This window comes from Siniperca chuatsi, linkage group LG21, assembly GCF_020085105.1.
Source record: "Siniperca chuatsi isolate FFG_IHB_CAS linkage group LG21, ASM2008510v1, whole genome shotgun sequence".
NCBI lineage: Eukaryota > Metazoa > Chordata > Actinopteri > Centrarchiformes > Sinipercidae > Siniperca > Siniperca chuatsi.
Genome location: NC_058062.1, coordinates 17,846,895 through 17,864,935, shown reverse-complemented (window position 1 = coordinate 17,864,935; position 18,041 = coordinate 17,846,895). Strand labels below are relative to the sequence as shown.

At 40.9% G+C, this 18,041-nt stretch overlaps 3 protein-coding genes across 6 annotated transcripts in view; 2 read left to right on the top strand and 1 right to left on the bottom strand.

Moving 5' to 3' along the window:
- LOC122869436 (microtubule-associated serine/threonine-protein kinase 1-like) overlaps positions 1–6,197 on the top strand; it is a 46,824-nt gene extending 40,627 nt beyond the window's left edge. For all 4 annotated transcript variants that reach the window (XM_044182455.1, XM_044182452.1, XM_044182454.1 and 1 more), the window contains 4 exons: positions 928–1,050; positions 1,139–1,272; positions 1,374–1,561; positions 2,514–6,197. In XM_044182455.1, coding sequence (XP_044038390.1) covers positions 928–1,050; positions 1,139–1,272; positions 1,374–1,561; positions 2,514–4,174 — 2,106 coding nt within the window. In that variant the 3' untranslated portion in view covers positions 4,175–6,197. The remainder of the gene's footprint in view (positions 1–927; positions 1,051–1,138; positions 1,273–1,373; positions 1,562–2,513) is intronic.
- Positions 6,198–6,312: 115 nt separating this feature from the next.
- LOC122869437 (cysteine protease ATG4D) lies at positions 6,313–14,472 on the top strand. The gene is made up of 11 exons (XM_044182457.1): positions 6,313–6,506; positions 8,393–8,643; positions 8,764–8,847; positions 8,937–9,110; positions 10,118–10,421; positions 10,509–10,585; positions 11,548–11,675; positions 12,056–12,134; positions 12,245–12,321; positions 13,262–13,381; positions 13,612–14,472. The coding sequence occupies exons 2-11, from the start codon at positions 8,451–8,453 to the stop codon at positions 13,780–13,782; spliced, it is 1,407 nt and encodes a 468-aa protein (XP_044038392.1). The 5' UTR covers positions 6,313–6,506; positions 8,393–8,450; the 3' UTR covers positions 13,783–14,472.
- Positions 14,473–15,061: 589 nt separating this feature from the next.
- LOC122869438 (galactose-3-O-sulfotransferase 2) lies at positions 15,062–17,601 on the bottom strand. The gene is made up of 3 exons (XM_044182459.1): positions 17,125–17,601; positions 16,555–16,878; positions 15,062–16,425 (listed from the first exon to the last, which is right to left on the bottom strand). The coding sequence occupies exons 1-3, from the start codon at positions 17,241–17,243 to the stop codon at positions 15,516–15,518; spliced, it is 1,353 nt and encodes a 450-aa protein (XP_044038394.1). The 5' UTR covers positions 17,244–17,601; the 3' UTR covers positions 15,062–15,515.
- Positions 17,602–18,041: the final 440 nt, after the last annotated feature.

Sequence of the window (18,041 nt, the reverse complement as noted above, 5' to 3'; positions counted from 1 at the left end):
CTTTTTCTTACTTGTTGGTACAATTAATGCTGTAGTGCTCGATGACCTAAGGCAGTGGCTAGGAGTATAGAGGAAAAGACAGGCGAAGGATGGCGGTGCTAAATCATTCAGAGCCTTGTAAACAAGTATTGCAGTGTTATTTTAAAAGAGACAGGAAGCCAATGCAAAGATGCTAAAATCTTTGCAGTTTTTTGGGGGATAATTCAGTTAAAAGAACTTTGCACTAGTCAAGAAGAGAAAAAACCAAGGCATTGATACATTTCTTTACATCAAAAAGATCAAGATATGGTCTCACATTTTGCAATATTTCTCAAGTGGAAAATGCAATCTTACTGACATATAGGCTATATATAAATAACCTTGACTTAACTAGTTATACTTTATACATTTTAAATCATTGTTTATGATAATACATGAGCTTTTTGCCTCAGATTCATTTTGTCTCCTTTAGAATCAACACCAATAACTATGATTTTGTCTTTGTCCTCATTTAATTTCAAATAGTTGTTTCACATTCAATCTCTAATATTTTTAAGGCAGTCCGTTAAACGATTTAAACTAATGGGGTCATCAGGCACTAGCGATATGTACAGTTGTGTGTCGTCTGCATATCTATGAAATTTTACACTGTGTTGTCAAATATTTTGGCCGAGTGGAAGCATGCATAATGAAAACAGGAGTGGACCAAATATGCAACCCTGTGGAACACCATATGAAATGTAATGTGTATCTGAAACAAGCTCAGCAACCTTTCCAGATAATGTTTCAACCTATCAGCACACTGCGATCTATGGTATCAAATGCAGCGCTTAGATGTTTCAGTCAGAGTTATCATTATGTTTGTCAGCCCCTGTTAGAGCTATATCATGCAGATAAACAGCTTTTCTGTGTAAATGCCTAAATCTGTTTCCTATGTTCTAATCACAGCATGTTGAGGATGGAGGTCCCGCCCAGGAGGCTGGACTTAGTGCTGGAGACCTCATCACTCACGTAAACGGGGAGTCAGTCCATGGTCTGGTCCATACAGAGGTGGTGGAGCTCATCCTGAAGGTGAGGACTGCCTACCTAATTTATATATACATTTTAACATTTGCTTATAAAATAATGTGATTCATTTAAACATATATATAATCTACAGAGTGGAAACAAGGTGACAGTTACGACTACTCCATTTGAGAACACCTCTATAAAAGTGGGTCCTGCCCGCAAGTCCAGCTATAAATCCAAGATGGCACGGCGCAGCAAGAGGACAGGAGCCAAGGAGGGACAAGAGTGCGTTACTGCAAAATAGATGCATTTCATCACATGAATACGTAACCTTTTATGTTTTACACGCGCTCATTCTCCTCACCATATAATTTTTGTCTTTTCAGGAAGAAGCGCAGCTCCCTGTTCAGGAAAATTACCAAGCAGTCCAACCTGCTCCACACCAGCCGGAGCCTCTCCTCTTTAAATCGCTCTCTTTCATCTGGAGACAGTCTCCCAGGCTCCCCCACCCACAGCCTCTCTGCCCGATCGCCCACCCAGACTTACCGCTCCACTCTTGAATCCCCTTACCTGGGTTAGTATGGAAGGCCTAGAATACGTGTGTGTTCTTACCTGATTTGACTTTCTGCTAGGCCTGAAAACTATCATATAGTGAGGATAATATATTTTAAAAACAACAGGGGGTGTATTAAAGGCGCTGATATCCTCTGTGTATATTAGATGTTTTGTTTTTAACTTAAAGGTACCCTGTGGAGTTTCTGACCACTAGTAGCGCTGTGGACCAATGTTTTTACAAGTGGGCCCCCATTTTGTTTGTTTGTGAGCATGTGGGCGGTGCACTTTACATCCTGCCATTGGTTTTACACTATTCTGGCAATCAACAGTTGATGGTGGCAACGGGCCAACAAATGTAGCAATGTACCAACAAAGGCAGTGAAGAAGAAGACTACTTGCAAGTGAATATGGCTGTGAATAATGGAGGATTTTTTTTTAAATGTCAAAATTCGGCTTCGCAAAGGTTTTATGTGGTAGGAAAGGCACTCAACACATTTTCTAGACCTCAAGGAGACACACGTGTTTTGGTGAGAAACATTCAATGTAAACAGAAACTTTGTTTACAAGAAAACTCCCCAGAGCATCTTTCACGCAGGGCTAAACAGTGGTGTTTCATGGCCCTCTCTGGTTGGACATTTCAAGTGAGTTTCACCTCTGATCAGTGGCTAGAAATGTGCTTTGTTGCACCTGTAACCACACCCAACAGTGATGTCACAGTGTACTGTCACACCCTGGAGTACACCGCTACATCACTACAACAAGTTGACAAGTTAAACCACTGGAGGTCGGCAAAAACAAGATTTTCAGGGGGTGTTAAGTTACTCTAAATATTTAAAAAGTATAAGAAACAAAAGAGCAAAACACATAAGCTAATTTTACTGTGAGAATTTCAATTCCTGTCAGAACAGAAACACGATGTTTGACATATTGTGATCGAAAAGTTTAAAGTTTATTTCCTCTCCTCTCCTCAGGCACCTCCTCCCAGAGCAGCTCCCCAGCTTCCAGTACCCCGAACTCCCCAGCGGCCTCTCACCACATGAGGCCCAGCTCCTTGCATGGCCTGTCTCCCAAACTTCACCGCCAGTACCGATCTGCACGCTGCAAATCTGCCGGCAACATCCCTTTGTCCCCCCTGGCTCACACCCCCTCCCCGACCACCTCCTCTCCTCCACCTCTCACTGGCCACACGGTAGGGAGCTCCAACACCACACAGATGTTTCCTGTCAAGCTGCACTCCTCGCCTCCTGTTACCCGCCCTCGTCCCAAAAGTGCAGAGCCTCCCAGGTCCCCCCTGCTGCAGCGGGTGCAGTCGGCAGAAAAGCTAGGAGCACCACTTCTGCCTTCTTCCTCTTCATCGTCATCGTCGCCTTCTCCTCTGACAGGTGGGGTGTCGTTACGCAAGCATAGCCTGGAGGTGGCGCATGGGGACTACAGGAGAGAGTCCTTCCACTGTGAGCACAGCCTACAAAGTCTGCTAGAGATGGAAGGAGAGAATGGCCCTGCTCCCCCATCTCCTTCATCATCTTCCTCCCCCTCTCCTCCCATGGGAGGGGAGATTGGAGGCCCAAAGCCTCTAAGGAGGCTGGGAAGGCAGGAGTCACCGCTCAGCCGTGACACACTGCTCACAGCAAGAGAGAAAGATACTCAAACCACAGCGTCTGAGCTCACCGGGTCGCAAACTGAGAGCATAGCTACTAAAGCTGATTCCAAGACCAATGTTGTTGACACAAGTAAAACATTATCCACTGCTGAGGTTCTAAAGAAAAACATAAGTGAAGCTGCAGTGGAGACCAAGTCTAGTCCAGCACTGCTTTCATCCAGTACAGAGGCCACGCCTAGCCCAGGGGACGAACCTCAAAATGCAAGCAATTCAAGTTCTGAGGCAACAGTCTCTAAGAGTAAACTCAGTGAGAAAATCTCAACTCCTGGCACATCAAAGGGCCTCCAACAACAAGACAGTAAGCAGCAGAGTGTTCAGACAGACAGTGGACCTGCAACTAAAGCTCAGGAGAAGACTGAGGAGAAAGTGAAAGCCACTGCAGACAAAGGAAACATGCAGAAAGTATCATCTGCAGAGCAGTCCAAGCCACGTAAAGGCACAGAGGCGGGAGAGAAAGGAGGCATCAGTGGCAGCGATAAAGCAACTGAGATGACCAAGGTCAAAGGACCTGCACCCCCAGTTCCCACCCAGGTTCAAACCCACACTGCAGCTCATGTGCCAGCTGCTGCCAGATCCAAAGTGGAGAAGGTATCAAACAGTTACCGTGAGGCCAAGGAGGAGAGAGCCCACCTGGAGGTCCTGGAAGAAAATCCCATGTCGCCCTCCTCTAATGCAGCTTCACCCTGCTCGAGCAAGTCTCGCCCTATGTCTCCGGGGGATAAAGCCAGCTTTGTCACTCAGCTCACGAGCGTGGCCAAAACAGTGCTCGGGCCTATGAAAGGGGGATTACAAGAGGGGGCCAAGGTAAAAGACGCCTCCAAGTCAAGTGAGGAGAAGCGAGGAAACACAGCAGGAAAACCAGAGGCTTCGTCTGGGGGCGGCCGACGGGGGGCGCAGACAGCGACCTCAGCAAGCGTTGGCACAGTCCAGTCTGATAAAGGAACCAGTCGGAGCTCCAAGCATCATTCGTGATAAGAGAGCTTCAGAAAGAGTCAGACTCTCCCATGTAATGCCTTTTACTGTAGCATCACACTGACATATCATGAATTAACACGACTTATTGAATTGAGGGGAGACATAAATGCCTGAAGAAATAACTTACATGATGACATATAGACACATAATATGTGAACAAAAATGCATCAGCCATGTTGGGAAATGTGCGCTCATGGTATCATAATTTAGGCCTGTGTATGTACTGTATGTTCATCACAATGTGTTGTATATAGAAACAAATAATGCATATGTCTTAATGCATGTCTGACGCTGTACATGGAAAATGAAAGAATATTTAAAAAGAAGATGAAAAATATAAAGCAGACCTTAAGGTGGTTAACACTGTGAACAACTTTTCAACCGATCACAACAGGCAAACTGTTAACTATGTGTAAACAAGCAGGATTCTTTTATAAACGGGCATTACTCACATTTCAGCTCCAGTGCCATCATTTAGGTCGGTTGTAATTGTAAAAGAACAACACAGACTGTATTTCCGTAAAGTTCCGTTAATAAAAGAGTTCAGGCTTGTGTCATGTAGTGAAGAATAGAACAAACATACTGGAAACTGGACCAAGATACCAAAATGCTTGCAGGGATGGACTTAGAGGACGAATCAGCTGGTTTGCTTCAGATCTGTTTAAGGGCTGAATTTCAGTGGAATTGAAAGAGGTAGATTAGATGAACTTGCACAGGGACACTATGCAATGTGCTAATAACGCCACTTTTTGTTGTTTTTTTTGGTGTCCCCAATTACTAAGTTTACAATGTGCTCCAGACAAGAAGAGAAGACAGAGGAAAGGGTTGCAATAAGCCGAGCAAACACAATTTTGTTTTAAATGTCTCCATTGATCATAGTGAAATGTGCAATGACATATTTTAGGCTATTGAGTGAATATACTAGTGTGTTCGGAGTGGGGTGAGGAAAAAAAGTGCGTATAGAACCATAATGAAAGTAGCACTTATAGAGGAATAGGTTAGAAATGTTCTTTCACTCACTCTTTTCTATTTATGCAGATGTACTGTATATTGTGTAATGTTACGTGTGAAGGAAAGTGCCAGTCTTTTTATTTAACGTGATTTTTTTTTTGTTTTTTTGTTGACACTTAAATGTATAATGATATGCAATCCAACAGTGCCCAGTTCCATAAAACTGAGCACCCTTGTCGGTGATATAGTAGTAGACTATACACAAAGCCTGGAGTATATATGTTGAGAGCGTCTTAGTGGTGAGGTCGTGTTTGTTCTTGTGTACTTCAGAATAATGATATAGATAGTTTTGGGACACCAGGCTCGGACCTGTCTTAGACTGCCACCTTGTGGACGATGTCACATGACACCAAAGGTCCTGAGGTACAAAGAAAAATAGGTGTAGTCTGATAACTTCTGCCTGTGGATCTTTCCATTTCATACATTACTATTCTGATGCATAGTCCCTTTGTTGATTAACACATTTAGCTGCGATCAGTTTCAGTCTGAGCTTAAAAAGTCCTTTTTTTATCCATTAGGATGTAGTGGTCATCACATATTAACCCATTGTTTGGACATTTAACATCTGTGTTTTTGTGTGTAATGTGAGGAATTTGCACTTTATTTTGTGTCAGATATTTTTATTTACTTGTTCTATACATTCATTTAATTATTTTTCTATTTGTTTTATTTATTAAACTTTTTTATTTATTCAAACGTTTTTACATGGCATCAGTTAGTGAATTTCTGCTTTACTACTGAAATTAGTCATTTATCAATTTTACATTTAGACCGAGAAATCTACCAAATATGTGTAGCTACCCCATTGTGTGCAGTTTTGACCTGTCAGAAGTCTGAAGTTGTAATATTGCTGTCATATCCATCTTTGTCCAAGAGTTTGAGGTGTTTTTTTTACAACTGTCTCTTGACTGTTGTCCATTGCATTGCTACATATTTATTAGCCACCGTTGTGAAAAACCAATGCAAAAAAGCCTATAGTGCAGAAATGTAATAAAATGCAGAGAAACCCCTTGTTTTGTCTGACTTTTTTGGGGGGGAAAAAACAACATAATGTGGAGATAACACTAATCCAGATAGGATAATAGGATAATCGGGGGCTCACTATCATTGGTCCTCGGTTGACCAATCACAGCAGTTCCAACACGTAACCAGTATAAACAGGAAGTGAGTGTAAGTTCGTTGCGCTGCTCCTTTTCGAAGCTCGAGCGTAGATTATTTGATACCAGCGGAACGAAAACAGACGGGCTTCACCTTCAGTGAAAGTCATTCAGTGACTTGCTCTGACTGAAGGAGACACAATGACGCTACCCGAATGAAGGTAAAAATTGAATGTCATGCAGTGATACTTTCATAAATCCTCTTGGCTGCGAGTGGACGGGCTCTCAAGTTTGATGCCCAAAAGTTAGCGGCTGGAAATGACAAATGGGGGACTTACACATGGATGACATTTTTACACTGAACCTTTTTAGACCCTGAGTTATATTTACTTCGTAGTATCCCATATCTGTGGCTGTAAAGTGTGCAGTTTATATGTTTGTACGATGTCACTGTCCGCGTAATCGCGTTCACTAACTTCTAAGTATTTGTATTAGTAAGTTAGCCAACGTTTGTGACGTACATATATAGATAACATATAGTCTAGATGTGGTATGTGCTTTTAAAATGATGTAGTTTAATTAGGGCGGCATGTTATTTATTTATCAGTTAATCAATATTGTAGACTAACACGTCAAAAGGGACAAATGACCACCATTTTGTGCTAGGTTGCCTAAACCAGTTAAACATGTTTTTAATAAGTTACCTTTCATCATTTTATGTCACTTTTCATAATGAAATGATTTACAGAGTTGTCATTGATTTATTTTCTATCAACATTACAAAGCATGTTGTACACTGTACACACAGTACAGTATACTGTATTAGTAACATGAATGTGGATTTTATTGTGTGAGATGAAATATAGAAACATGTTCAGTTACAAAAGAGCTACATAAATTGAATAATTCACCACATGTATGATTGTTATGGATTTTCTCATATTATTTTTCATATGGGTTTTGAGCTATGGGTTAGTTATGTCATGGAAAATGAAGGAAAACTTTATTTTTAACCAGATATTATTCAATGTATTACACTCAGTGATGGTAAGTGCACTTACTCAAGTGCTGTACTACTTTATACTTCTACTTCATTACATTTCAGAGGGAATTATTTTACTTTTTACTCCCTCACATTTATCTGACAGCTGTAGTTACCAGTTAATGCCCTGATTAAGATTTTAAACAAAAACATATGATAATCTTATAAAGTACAATGCATTTGTAAAGATTAAACCAGGTTCCCAGCCTTTTTGGATTGTGACAAAAAAGCAGTGTTTAGTTAGAGAAAAAACTCGATACAGATTTGTGTAGATCAACTTTTTTTTTTTTCTTGTTTCCTATTTCATTAATCAAATCAACCACCCCTCAGATTTATCTTGGTGTGACCTTTTGGAGGGGCCTGACTTCTGGGTTGGGAACCACTGGTCTAAAATACAGAACCCTGTATAAATTACTAGCTCCACCTCAACCAGCTACAACAGTAAAATGCTACTTACACATAGATTGTTAATAAAGATGCATCTAACAATGTCATATATGCTAACATTTCACTCACAGGTGCCATTTTTCTGCAGAATAAGTAAATTTTGCTGATAATACTAACTAATTGTAATTTTACTTAAGTAACATTTTCAATGCAGGACATTTACTTGTAGTGGAGTGTTTTTACATTGTTGAATTGGTATTTTTACTTAAAGGTAAAGATCTGAGTACTTTTTCAACCACTGATTACACTCCTGATTTATACAATATATACCTATACAGCTGCACATATTGTGTCAGTGAATGTGTGACTGCTGCTTGTTGCAGTCATCCTGTATCTACCCGTGTGATGTTTTAGAGGGAGCAGGCTAACTGTGGGGAGAATAGTTTACAAGCACCTCCCCTGCTGTGGCTAAATTGACATATCTGAGATTCCTTGAGTCACACGGTGCGATCACATGGTTTCCCTCTTTTCTGTCATGGAGAATTATTGACTTTGCTCTGGGTAACATTAACCCATCACTTCCAGGGGCAGAACTTATTTACTGCACATCGCTGAATCATCCTTCAGGGTCGTGTCTCACATGTACGTAATGTTGTTTTATGTTCTATGTCTTTGTAGGCTGCTATGGAGATAAGGAGCAATTCTTCACGCTCAGTCTTGGTCATCTCCAGTTGTTATGAATCCCAGCACCTCCTCAGCTCACTGTGAGGGCCAGTCCCCTGTTGATGACCTAATGGACGACTGGTTCTTGCTCTCCCCTGAATCTGCTGGGCCTCAGGGCCTGGCAGTGAGCAGGGAAGACCAGGAGACAGAGGAGCGAGGCAAACTCAAATCCAAGTTGGTCTCAGCGTGGAACAGTGTCAAATATGGTCTGTTTTACCGCTCTGACATAGTAACTATTTTATATCGTTACTGTGTAATAAGAGCAGATCGTATTGTTCCCTTATGCTTTGTGATATAAAAACGTTTCTTCCCCTTTAATATTTCAGGCTGGTCCTTGAAGCAGAAATCCAAATTCAGCAAGAGCTCTCCTGTGATCATGCTTGGACAATCCTACGAGCTCAAGGATCAAGGTGAGGCCTTCATACCTCCTGAAATGATCTCTTTCATGGGATTCTAAAAGCAAGAGGAAATCTTAATTCAAGCTCTGTGACTGTGTCAGGGGAGAGAGAGCGTTTCCGTCGCTCCTTTGCATCTCTACTGTGGTTGACGTACAGACGGGGTTTCCCTCAGCTGGCAGGCTGCTCTCTGACCACTGACAGCGGCTGGAGTTGTGTTCTACGCACGGGGCAGATGCTGCTGGCACAAGGCCTGCTCCTGCACCTGATGTCACCAGGTGACAACACACACAGGCACGCTGCAAAGTCGTCTGTCTTGACCAATAGCCTATCATTGTCAGATAGAATCAGATACTGTACTCTCTTTGGACAATCTAGGGGGCATCTAAGCTAGACTAGTTAGCTTTTAGCAGGACAAGTTTATCTGGTGTACGATTAGATTTAGCTACTGCCTCATTAATGTGGTATAACAAACTCAATTACTAAGATGTTGAAGCATCAAAACAGATTTTGATTACAGGATTACAGGAAACCAGTCAGAAAAAATCTGTAAACTACCCGGAGTGCAGTCACTGCGGTTTGGTTTTTATGTCTGTTTTGTAGTTCCTGTAAGGTTCATGTAATGTTTTTGTGAAATTACACATTTAATAATTTTTATATGGTAAAAAATATGTCAAAAAGACTTGTAGTCTCAAATATGTAGTTATTGTGTTTTGGTTTTGTAGGGCAGTACAGTGTTGTCATGTTTACAGTGAATACAAGTAGGCTTCAAAATGCGCTAAACACAAATTAAAAATATCAGTAAAAACATTTTATATATTATATGATTTATTATTATTGGTGTGTCATCACATCAAAAGAGAACCAAAAAAAATAAAATGTGATATTGAAGTTACTTTTCTGAATGTAGAAGTAGGTCACTTAGAGTCTACTCATAGTCAAAATTATTAATAAAATCACAAATCTACTAAAGAAAATCAATGCAATATTTTTTTGTGATTGGACTAGTAATGTGGGTCTGTAAAGAAACTTTAGTAGTTAAATAACACTGATACATACAGACTTTAAAATATCAAAAGCTGTGCTCGGTCACAGTACATTCTGTTCCCTCCACCCCTGCATGACATATTGTGAGTGATAACAGAGTTTTCTCTCTGTTAACAATAATGGGAAAACAAAGCAGTCTGTCCAGGTCATATGATAAACCCGTTTCAAGTAGATATCTGGTGTATTTTAGTTAGCATTGTACAAAACTCATGTTACTTTATCTTTGCATCATTTTGAGGTTGGACTTGGTCTGTGAGCCACCATGCGGTCAAAGATGACATGGACCTGCTAGTGATTCGCTCCGCAGACAGTAAAGAGCATGGACTGAATTTAAAGGAAAGGCCCAATAAGAGGGGTCGAAAACTGAGCTTGGATTCCCGCCTGGACAGACCCATGGAGGCTAAACACAGAAAGGTGGTATCGTGGTTTGCAGACCATCCTGCAGCCCCTTTTGGGATACACCAGCTGGTGGAGTTGGGCAACAGCTCCGGGAAGAAGGCCGGGGACTGGTACGGACCTTCCATTGTGGCACATATCCTCCGGTGAGACTCAAAGTCCTGATTTACCAGTCCAATTATCCTGACCAACTTTTATCAAGACATCCTACAGTAAATTTCATTTTGTTTCAGGAAAGCTGTGGCAGCGGCAGCGGCAGCATCAGCAGACCTTTCCAATCTAGTCGTGTATGTTGCACAAGATTGCACCAGTGAGTAATTTCTTTCATCAGTGTTTTTGCTCTCTCCTCTGAAGGGCATAGCAAATGCAGCTGTGCTCAGAGACATGCAGTTACCCCACAGCTGTATAAATAGAGAAATGAATCAGTGCTTTTCACTTATTTAGACTTTCCTCTGTATCATTGAGGAGGTATTTTATTTTAGTTATATATATTTTTTTAAACTAGAGAGCAGTTTGTGAACCAAGGCCAGTGGGTGCACTCACTAATAGCCTCATAGCAATAGTTTAGCACAAAAAAGAAAATTGTCATTAGTTACTCACTCTCACTAATCATGTTAGCCTGTATAGCTCCATCCTGGATTACACAGTAAAAGCAGCTGAGGGAAATACTTTTGAGCTGTAAATAATTTGCCATGAGAAGGAGGAGATGGGGAGAAACTCGCTCTGTTTTTGGAACTATTTTTGTGTTCCCTCGCAATATATTTTGCATTCCCCCCTGATCCACCGTTAGTGTCTAGTCCAGTTATACACTGCCAGTTTAGGGAAAGGCTCTGCAGATACTACACAAAGGTGAGATGATGTGACACTTTACATTTCTAGCTCATTACTCCTTTCAAAAGGCCGAGCTCTGACAGTGTACAGCCATTGACTGTGAGCACAGCTGGTGCTGCTCTTTGCTGGGTGAAGCTGTGGATGTGGTTATTGCTCGGACTACGGCTGCATTTGTGGTTGAATCTATGCTGCTATGGATATGGCTACGGTAGCTGACTACTCTTTAGTCCTCCTATTAACGTTAGCCAAGAACGCATCGGCTACGCGGCATTTGAAGCCGTGGTGCTTCTGTCAGATATGACAGATGTGACCACCAGAAGGAGTTCAGGAATACAGTAGCTTCACCGCAACACAGCCAGCACAACCATGTCGACTCACTTAGGATGTACTGAACCATGTGGACACGTCTACCTGTGTCTCTGTCTCTTTATGTGTGTTCAGTCTACTTGGAGGATGTGACGAGGTTGTGTGAGCAGCCTCTCCCGCAGCCCTGGAAGTCTGTCATCATCCTGGTTCCTGTGCGACTTGGAGGACAGGATCTCAATCCCTCCTACATCACTTGTGTCAAAGTATCCAAACAATATTTTATGCATTCTCTCCTATGTGCATACTAGATAAACTGAGTAGTTTATGGCGAAACGTTTAACACCAATGGCTCTCAAAGTGGGGGTCCTTGTGGCTGTACTACTGTTACCAGTTTCCAGCAAAAGTAGTACAGCTACACTTTAATTTATTATAAAGAAACTCATTATTCAGTATTTTAACTATGGGTTTCATTCTCCCTGCATACGGTGTAGTTGCACAGTTCAGTAATAAACCAACATCCTCCTGCATGTTTCTCTGTATTCTGAAAACAGAGAAATCCCTGCTGTAAAGCAAGCAAAAAATGTGTCTTGCAAGTACAAAGAAAAACAACTCATTCCTCATTTTTTTAATTTTTTTTCCATAGAAACTCTTGACATTACAATGCTGCATTGGAATCATTGGGGGCAAACCAAAGCACTCGTTGTTTTTCATCGGCTTCCAGGGTATGTGCAGTACAGTATGCGTCATAATTATTGTGCTCAGCTGTTTGATGTCAGTCCTTTCACTTTTTTTTTTTTTTTTTCCTTCTTCCCCTGGCCCTGCCGTGCAAAAGATGACCATCTGCTGTACTTGGACCCTCACTACTGTCAGCCCACAGTGGACACAACAAAGGAGAACTTTCCCTTGGAGGTATGAGGAAGTACCATTTCCTTTCTTCTTTTTGCTTTCTTTTTGTTTCCTCCTCCAGCTGTTTCCTTCCTCCTCAGACATGTAAACCAGTGGTTCCCAACCTTTTTTCCAGACACACCCCCACAGCCCTACTAGATGAGCTCAAGTACCCCCTTCATCAACACCACCAGTCATGTTCCGATTGTGTTCATTTTCATTTATTTTAAACTGGATGGTATTTAACACTATTAACTATATAAAAGTAGATATTATTAGAACATTTTTTTCATACAGTTGTGTACATACATACTGTCAGTGTTTTGGTGTGTTTAACTTTGCATTCGTACTACTTGTGGCAGAAGCTGGACGTTTCAACTATATATCCATTACTTTTAGCTAATTTAACTATTTATCCATTATTTGTAACTATTTTGACCATTTATCTAATATGTTTGGCTAATTATTTCAACCATCCATTACTTTTAGCTATTTCAAGTATTTATCTGTTTATTTTTTAGCTATTTCAATCATGTATCCATTTTTAGCTAACTTTTGCAACCATTTATCCATTACTTTCAGCTAACTATTTAGACTCCTCTGCTCCCTTACTTAAACTTATTAGTTTTCAGGCTCTCTCAATCGCAGCACGTAATGTTCAGGTGTTACAGCTGACATGTAGATTTTTAAAAAATAATAATATTTTTTTATTACCTTGTAATTTCTTTTTTCAAATTACTTGAGTTACTCCACAATATGTCGATGTATCCTCTGGCAACTGCAGAAGTACCCCCTGAGGTACAAGTACCTGGTTGGGAATCACTAACTCACATAAACTAACTCGAATATAAATGTTGAATCAATAACATCCACATCAGACCTTTTTATAGGAGTATTTTCTGACTCTGAGACCTTTTTCTGATTAGTATTCTTTTCTTTTCCTTCCTCTCCACACCACTTGCAGTCATTTCACTGTAAATATCCCAGGAAAATGGCTTTCTCTCGCATGGACCCCAGCTGTACCATAGGATTCTATGCTAAGGGCCAAAAGGACTTCGAATCACTGTGCACAGTTGTTAATGAGGTATGTGACTGGGTTATTTGGGTCTCCATTCATGGAACCTTTGGCTTGTTAAAATGTGTGTGTAGCTTTTGGATGGTAAGATTTGTCTCTTTCCTGGTGTGAATTTGTCAGGCAGAAAAGTGGTTGGAAGCTGATATCATTTAACGAAATGACATAAAAGTAATTTATAGGATTGAATCTGGATTGTCCCGTAACTGGTTGAGTTACTGCTCTGTCTCTTTCTCCCATAGACTCTCTCCACATCTGCAGAGACGTACCCCATGTTTATATTTGCAGAAGGAAAAAGTCAGGAGGAGGCGGGAAGCAACACACCCACAGACAACATCACCTATATCCAGAGGAAGAATGAACAGAGAAGAGTCAACACTAGCAACAGCATGGACGAGTTTGTTCTATTATGAACATAAGAAGATAAGATCTTCCCTAAAGGCCGTACAGTGATCAACGATCACACGTAAATGTGACAGTTACACTGTGTAGCAACTACTGAGGGTAAGAACAAACAATGTCTTCAACATCCACAAGCAACAACCTCAAGGGACTCCCTAAACGTTTTGTAAAATGAAGCGGCCAGGTATCATTAATGACTATACCACTATATTTTAATTGCTGTTTTGTGCTCATTTGTATTTTTATTTATTGTTTTAAGAGGAGTACATTTAAATTAATATTATTCGGTTGAAGGGCTTTGAAGGATGAAGGATGTTTTTGCCATCTCAGCCTATTTATGGTTATCCATGAAATCCACGAGTTCATGTTCTCTTAACTTAATCTATTCAAAAGAATAAAAATAGAATAATGATAATGAATTTCTCCCAGGGACAAACGTAAGGCAATCATTACTATGACATAAACAGTCTCTTGCTGTTTCATGTAATGTGACAGGATGTACTGCCTTTGAATGGATTAGAAAATTGGATTCCTGTTAACATGTGACTCACTGTGTGAAACAGAAAGAACATGACTTTACTGGAGAAGTAAAATGTTGTGAATGTACTCTTGCAGGAAAAGGACAAAATTTACTGAAAATATTCTTATGCGCTGGATCGTTTTTGCTGTCTTTTATCTGAATAAACAGTTTATGAACAAGACAGGAACTCATTTGTAATTCTCTACACCATCATGAAAACATATTTACTACGGTTACTATAGTTACTATGGTATTACTGTGGTGCAGTGTTGATTTTAAGTGCTGCTTTCTGAGCTTTTAGGGACTGTATGAAAATTATTGGAGTGGGGAGGCAGGCAGAATCTTTATTTTATAATGGGCAAGCATTATTAATATTTGGACGCTATCCCCGGCTCAGAAAAAACTGCAGTCCCCACCCCCCAATTTCTAAAAATAATAATAATATTTGTGGCAAACATAACAAAATAGTTAAAATACAGCCAGTCTATGGATGGTATTATTGGTTGGTTCACCACTTTGGTCCAGACTAAAATATTACAAGAACTATTGGATGGATTATCATGTAAAGACATTCATGGTACCCAGATGGTACTTTAGGGATCCCCTGACTTTTCCTCTAGCACCACAATGATCAGAATCACTTTATTGACCCTCAAAGGAAACAACACCGCCCAACAATATTCATGTCCCCGTCAGGATGAATTGTAATACCTTTGGTGATCCTCTGACTTTTCATCTAGTCTAAATTTAAATGTATCCATTATTTAGGTTTATGTTTTTACAATTCATATTTTATTTGCATTTTCAGAAAATGATTACAACAACAGACATAAAACATGAAAAAAAAAACACTTGTAACTACATAAGCTTAAGTTTGTGTTAACCCAAGACCTTATTTCAGGCATCTAACTAAAAACCCACTGACTTCGAGACGAGGGAACTGGAAGGGCAAAAATGCTAACTCATTTCTGGGTTTTAGGACTCATTCCTGCAGCACTCTATTACAGCCACCTAATGCGTGAAGTGGGCCCAGGCGCCACTTCTGTTGATGTTCAATGATGAAAATATCCTTCTGGGATTAGTAAAAGTTAGTAAAACACTGTACCCTGCTCTCCCAAAAAATATAGACTGCATTCCCTTGAACAAAAATGAATAGTACATAACCCTCCTCCCTTTCTGACCACCCGCCACCTCTAATCATTTTCGTACAGTCCCTTACGTGCGTTACTCTGTAGGCACAGCCTTCATGTCTCGACCATACTGCTGGAAATACAGATGAGCATGGTACTGAATTTCAGGCAGTACTAGACGCATACAGAATCCCTGCTCCTGCTTAGTCAAGTTCCCCTGTACCTGATACCCCAAGATAGTGACCGAATCAGTCTGCCAAGGCCTTACTAGGTCCTCCAGTTCCCCAGGGGGCACCCCCTTCCTGGCCACACATTTCTGCCTGATTGTGTCTGTGGAGGCCCTCAGTAGAGCCACCTCTCTGTTCAGCCTCTCCGGCCCATACTGCTCTGCCTTCTCCCAGAAGAACTGGAGGAAAAAGTCATAGAGCAACACGTCCAGGCTGTTCCAGGCCCGGATCCTGGCTTTGGTTATGTCGTCCAGTGGAGTGACATCCTGAGGAGAGCGAGTGTTGAGGCGAACATAGGCTAGTTCCTCAAGCTCCAGCTGCAGCAGGGCCCCCAGGAGGACCAGGGACTCGTCAAAATGCTCTGCGATCATAACCAGCTGGAAGGTCTCCTCCAGCAGAATCAAGTCAGCGGGCCAGGAAGAGGTCCACTGCCGGCTGTTGAGACCTAAATCAAAGCTCATGGGGTTCTTTCCCAGGCCATTACCAGGCTCTTTAGGGTCCCAAAATGACTCTGGTGACTCCAGGAAAACTGACAATGCTGATTTGTGCCCTGCTGTCTCTGCTGCCTTTTTGGCTAAGGTGAAAGCGGGAACAGCAGAGGTGTAATACGAGAAAACAGACTCAAATGTCCGTAGAGGTTCACGAAGGATTGTGATGTAGATGGCATTTGGTGGCATCACCTGTTTCAGCTGTCCCACGTCTAGACGCATGTGGCTACAAAGTATGTCGTACTGAGAGGAACCATCGGGTAACTCGTCCACAAATTCTGCCCTGAATCTGAAACCAGGACAAGGAAACACACACAGTATATTGCTTCGATTGTGTGTAGCACATCAAGCTAATGATAAGCAGAACCATCCTAGAGATTCATTATCTGTGTACCAAAGCACAGTCACAGTGGCATACTTATCTGGATAGCTGAACTGGTAGGTGTACTGAGGAAAAGCAAATGTGGCTTTGTCCCTCTCTCCCATGCGAAACAGCAGATTTTGGACAGTACTGCTTCCTGTCTTGTGTGTTTTGAGGAAAACAACAGGAGGACTCCGTGTCCTTGTCCTCAGTATATTATAAATATTGGCATCCTTTTGAGCCTGTGCACCAGAGGGCTGAGTGTCACTTCTTCTTTTGTGGTCTTGGTATGGGTTGTTAGGTCTTTGATTGGCATTGGCAGCTAGTCCCTCTCTATCCTCCACTGGCTCCTTGCTCCTACCTTTGTGCCAATCATGAGGGCTTTAGAAAGAAAAGAAAATACAAGGACTCAACAAAATAATTTAATATTTCATAATAATGTATGTGTAATTCAGATTTTTGGCCTTGTTGAAATAATAATTGTAAAATGTGGATTTCAAACTGTTGTAGTGCAATTTTACATAACACACTGCTCAGTATTATTATTCCTATACAGTCACAAAAAAGGGGATTACAGAAAAACTACAGACTGGGCCCTACAGTAGGAAGTCACATCCTGTTACTTACCTTGAATGCTGTAACAAATGACTACCTACAAGGATAAGCAGAAAGGAAACCCCCAAGGTCACCATGAGAACTGCCACGCGGTATCTCCAAAGCTGGGTGGCCAACCAGTGGACGGTCATCTCTCAGCAGTCCAACCTGACCAAACTCTGTCTTTTGGTGGTTTCCTGTCTGTGTAGAGCTCCTCAGCGTGGGACTCTGCAGATTAAAGACACTGACACTGCCCTGACCTCACCTTCCTTAAGCTGATCAGTCACACATGTCAACGGGCCTCCAACATGCAGCAGTGAATAACTGTTTATCATGCAAAAAATACATAGAGATTAAAGAATGGGCTTTAAAATATTTCTGACACTAATGATGGTGGAAACGTTGCGTGTGCTGTTTGTGTGTGTGTGTGCTGTGCATATATGTATGTACACAAATTGTCAGTAATTACATAGATTACTAAAAAAGCATTCAACTCTTCATTAAGGTAAATAAATAGTATGGCCTGCTTTTTGTAGATAAATGTAATTATAATAAACAGTGTTTAGCTCACATTCAAATCCATCAAAAGCAACATAAGAGGGGACTCTGTTATAGATAATTATCTAAAGTTTGTTTAGAGTAATTCAGAGTATCTGAATCTGTTAGTTGATTAATAAAAAAAATTATCAGCAACCATTTTGATACTAATCAGCCTAATCATTTAAGTAATTTTTAACGGAAATGTTTTCTGAATCTTGGGTTTGTGAACTTGATGGGCATTTTTCACAAAATTTCTGCCATTTTTTCATCAAACCAACAGAAAAGAGTATATGAATCTACAAAGTGTTCGTCAGATTAATCAATAATGAAAATGGTCTTTAGTTGCACCCCTAACATTAAATAATTGGTGCGTTTCAAGCCAGGCTTGCAACAATAAGATACTGAAAACT

Excerpts from the sequence above, each read along its gene's own strand:
- LOC122869437 (XM_044182457.1), top strand. The coding sequence starts at position 8,451 with ATGAATCCCAGCACCTCCTCAGCTCACTGTGAGGGCCAGTCCCCTGTT. Across the intron at positions 8,644-8,763 it reads GTGGAACAGTGTCAAATATG|GCTGGTCCTTGAAGCAGAAA; the intron begins GTCTGTTTTACC and ends TTAATATTTCAG. Across the intron at positions 12,135-12,244 it reads GTTTTTCATCGGCTTCCAGG|ATGACCATCTGCTGTACTTG; the intron begins GTATGTGCAGTA and ends GCCGTGCAAAAG.
- LOC122869438 (XM_044182459.1), bottom strand. The coding sequence starts at position 17,243 with ATGACCGTCCACTGGTTGGCCACCCAGCTTTGGAGATACCGCGTGGCA. Across the intron at positions 16,879-17,124 it reads CATTTGTTACAGCATTCAAG|CCCTCATGATTGGCACAAAG; the intron begins GTAAGTAACAGG and ends TTCTTTCTAAAG. Across the intron at positions 16,426-16,554 it reads CAGTTCAGCTATCCAGATAA|ATTCAGGGCAGAATTTGTGG; the intron begins GTATGCCACTGT and ends TCCTGGTTTCAG.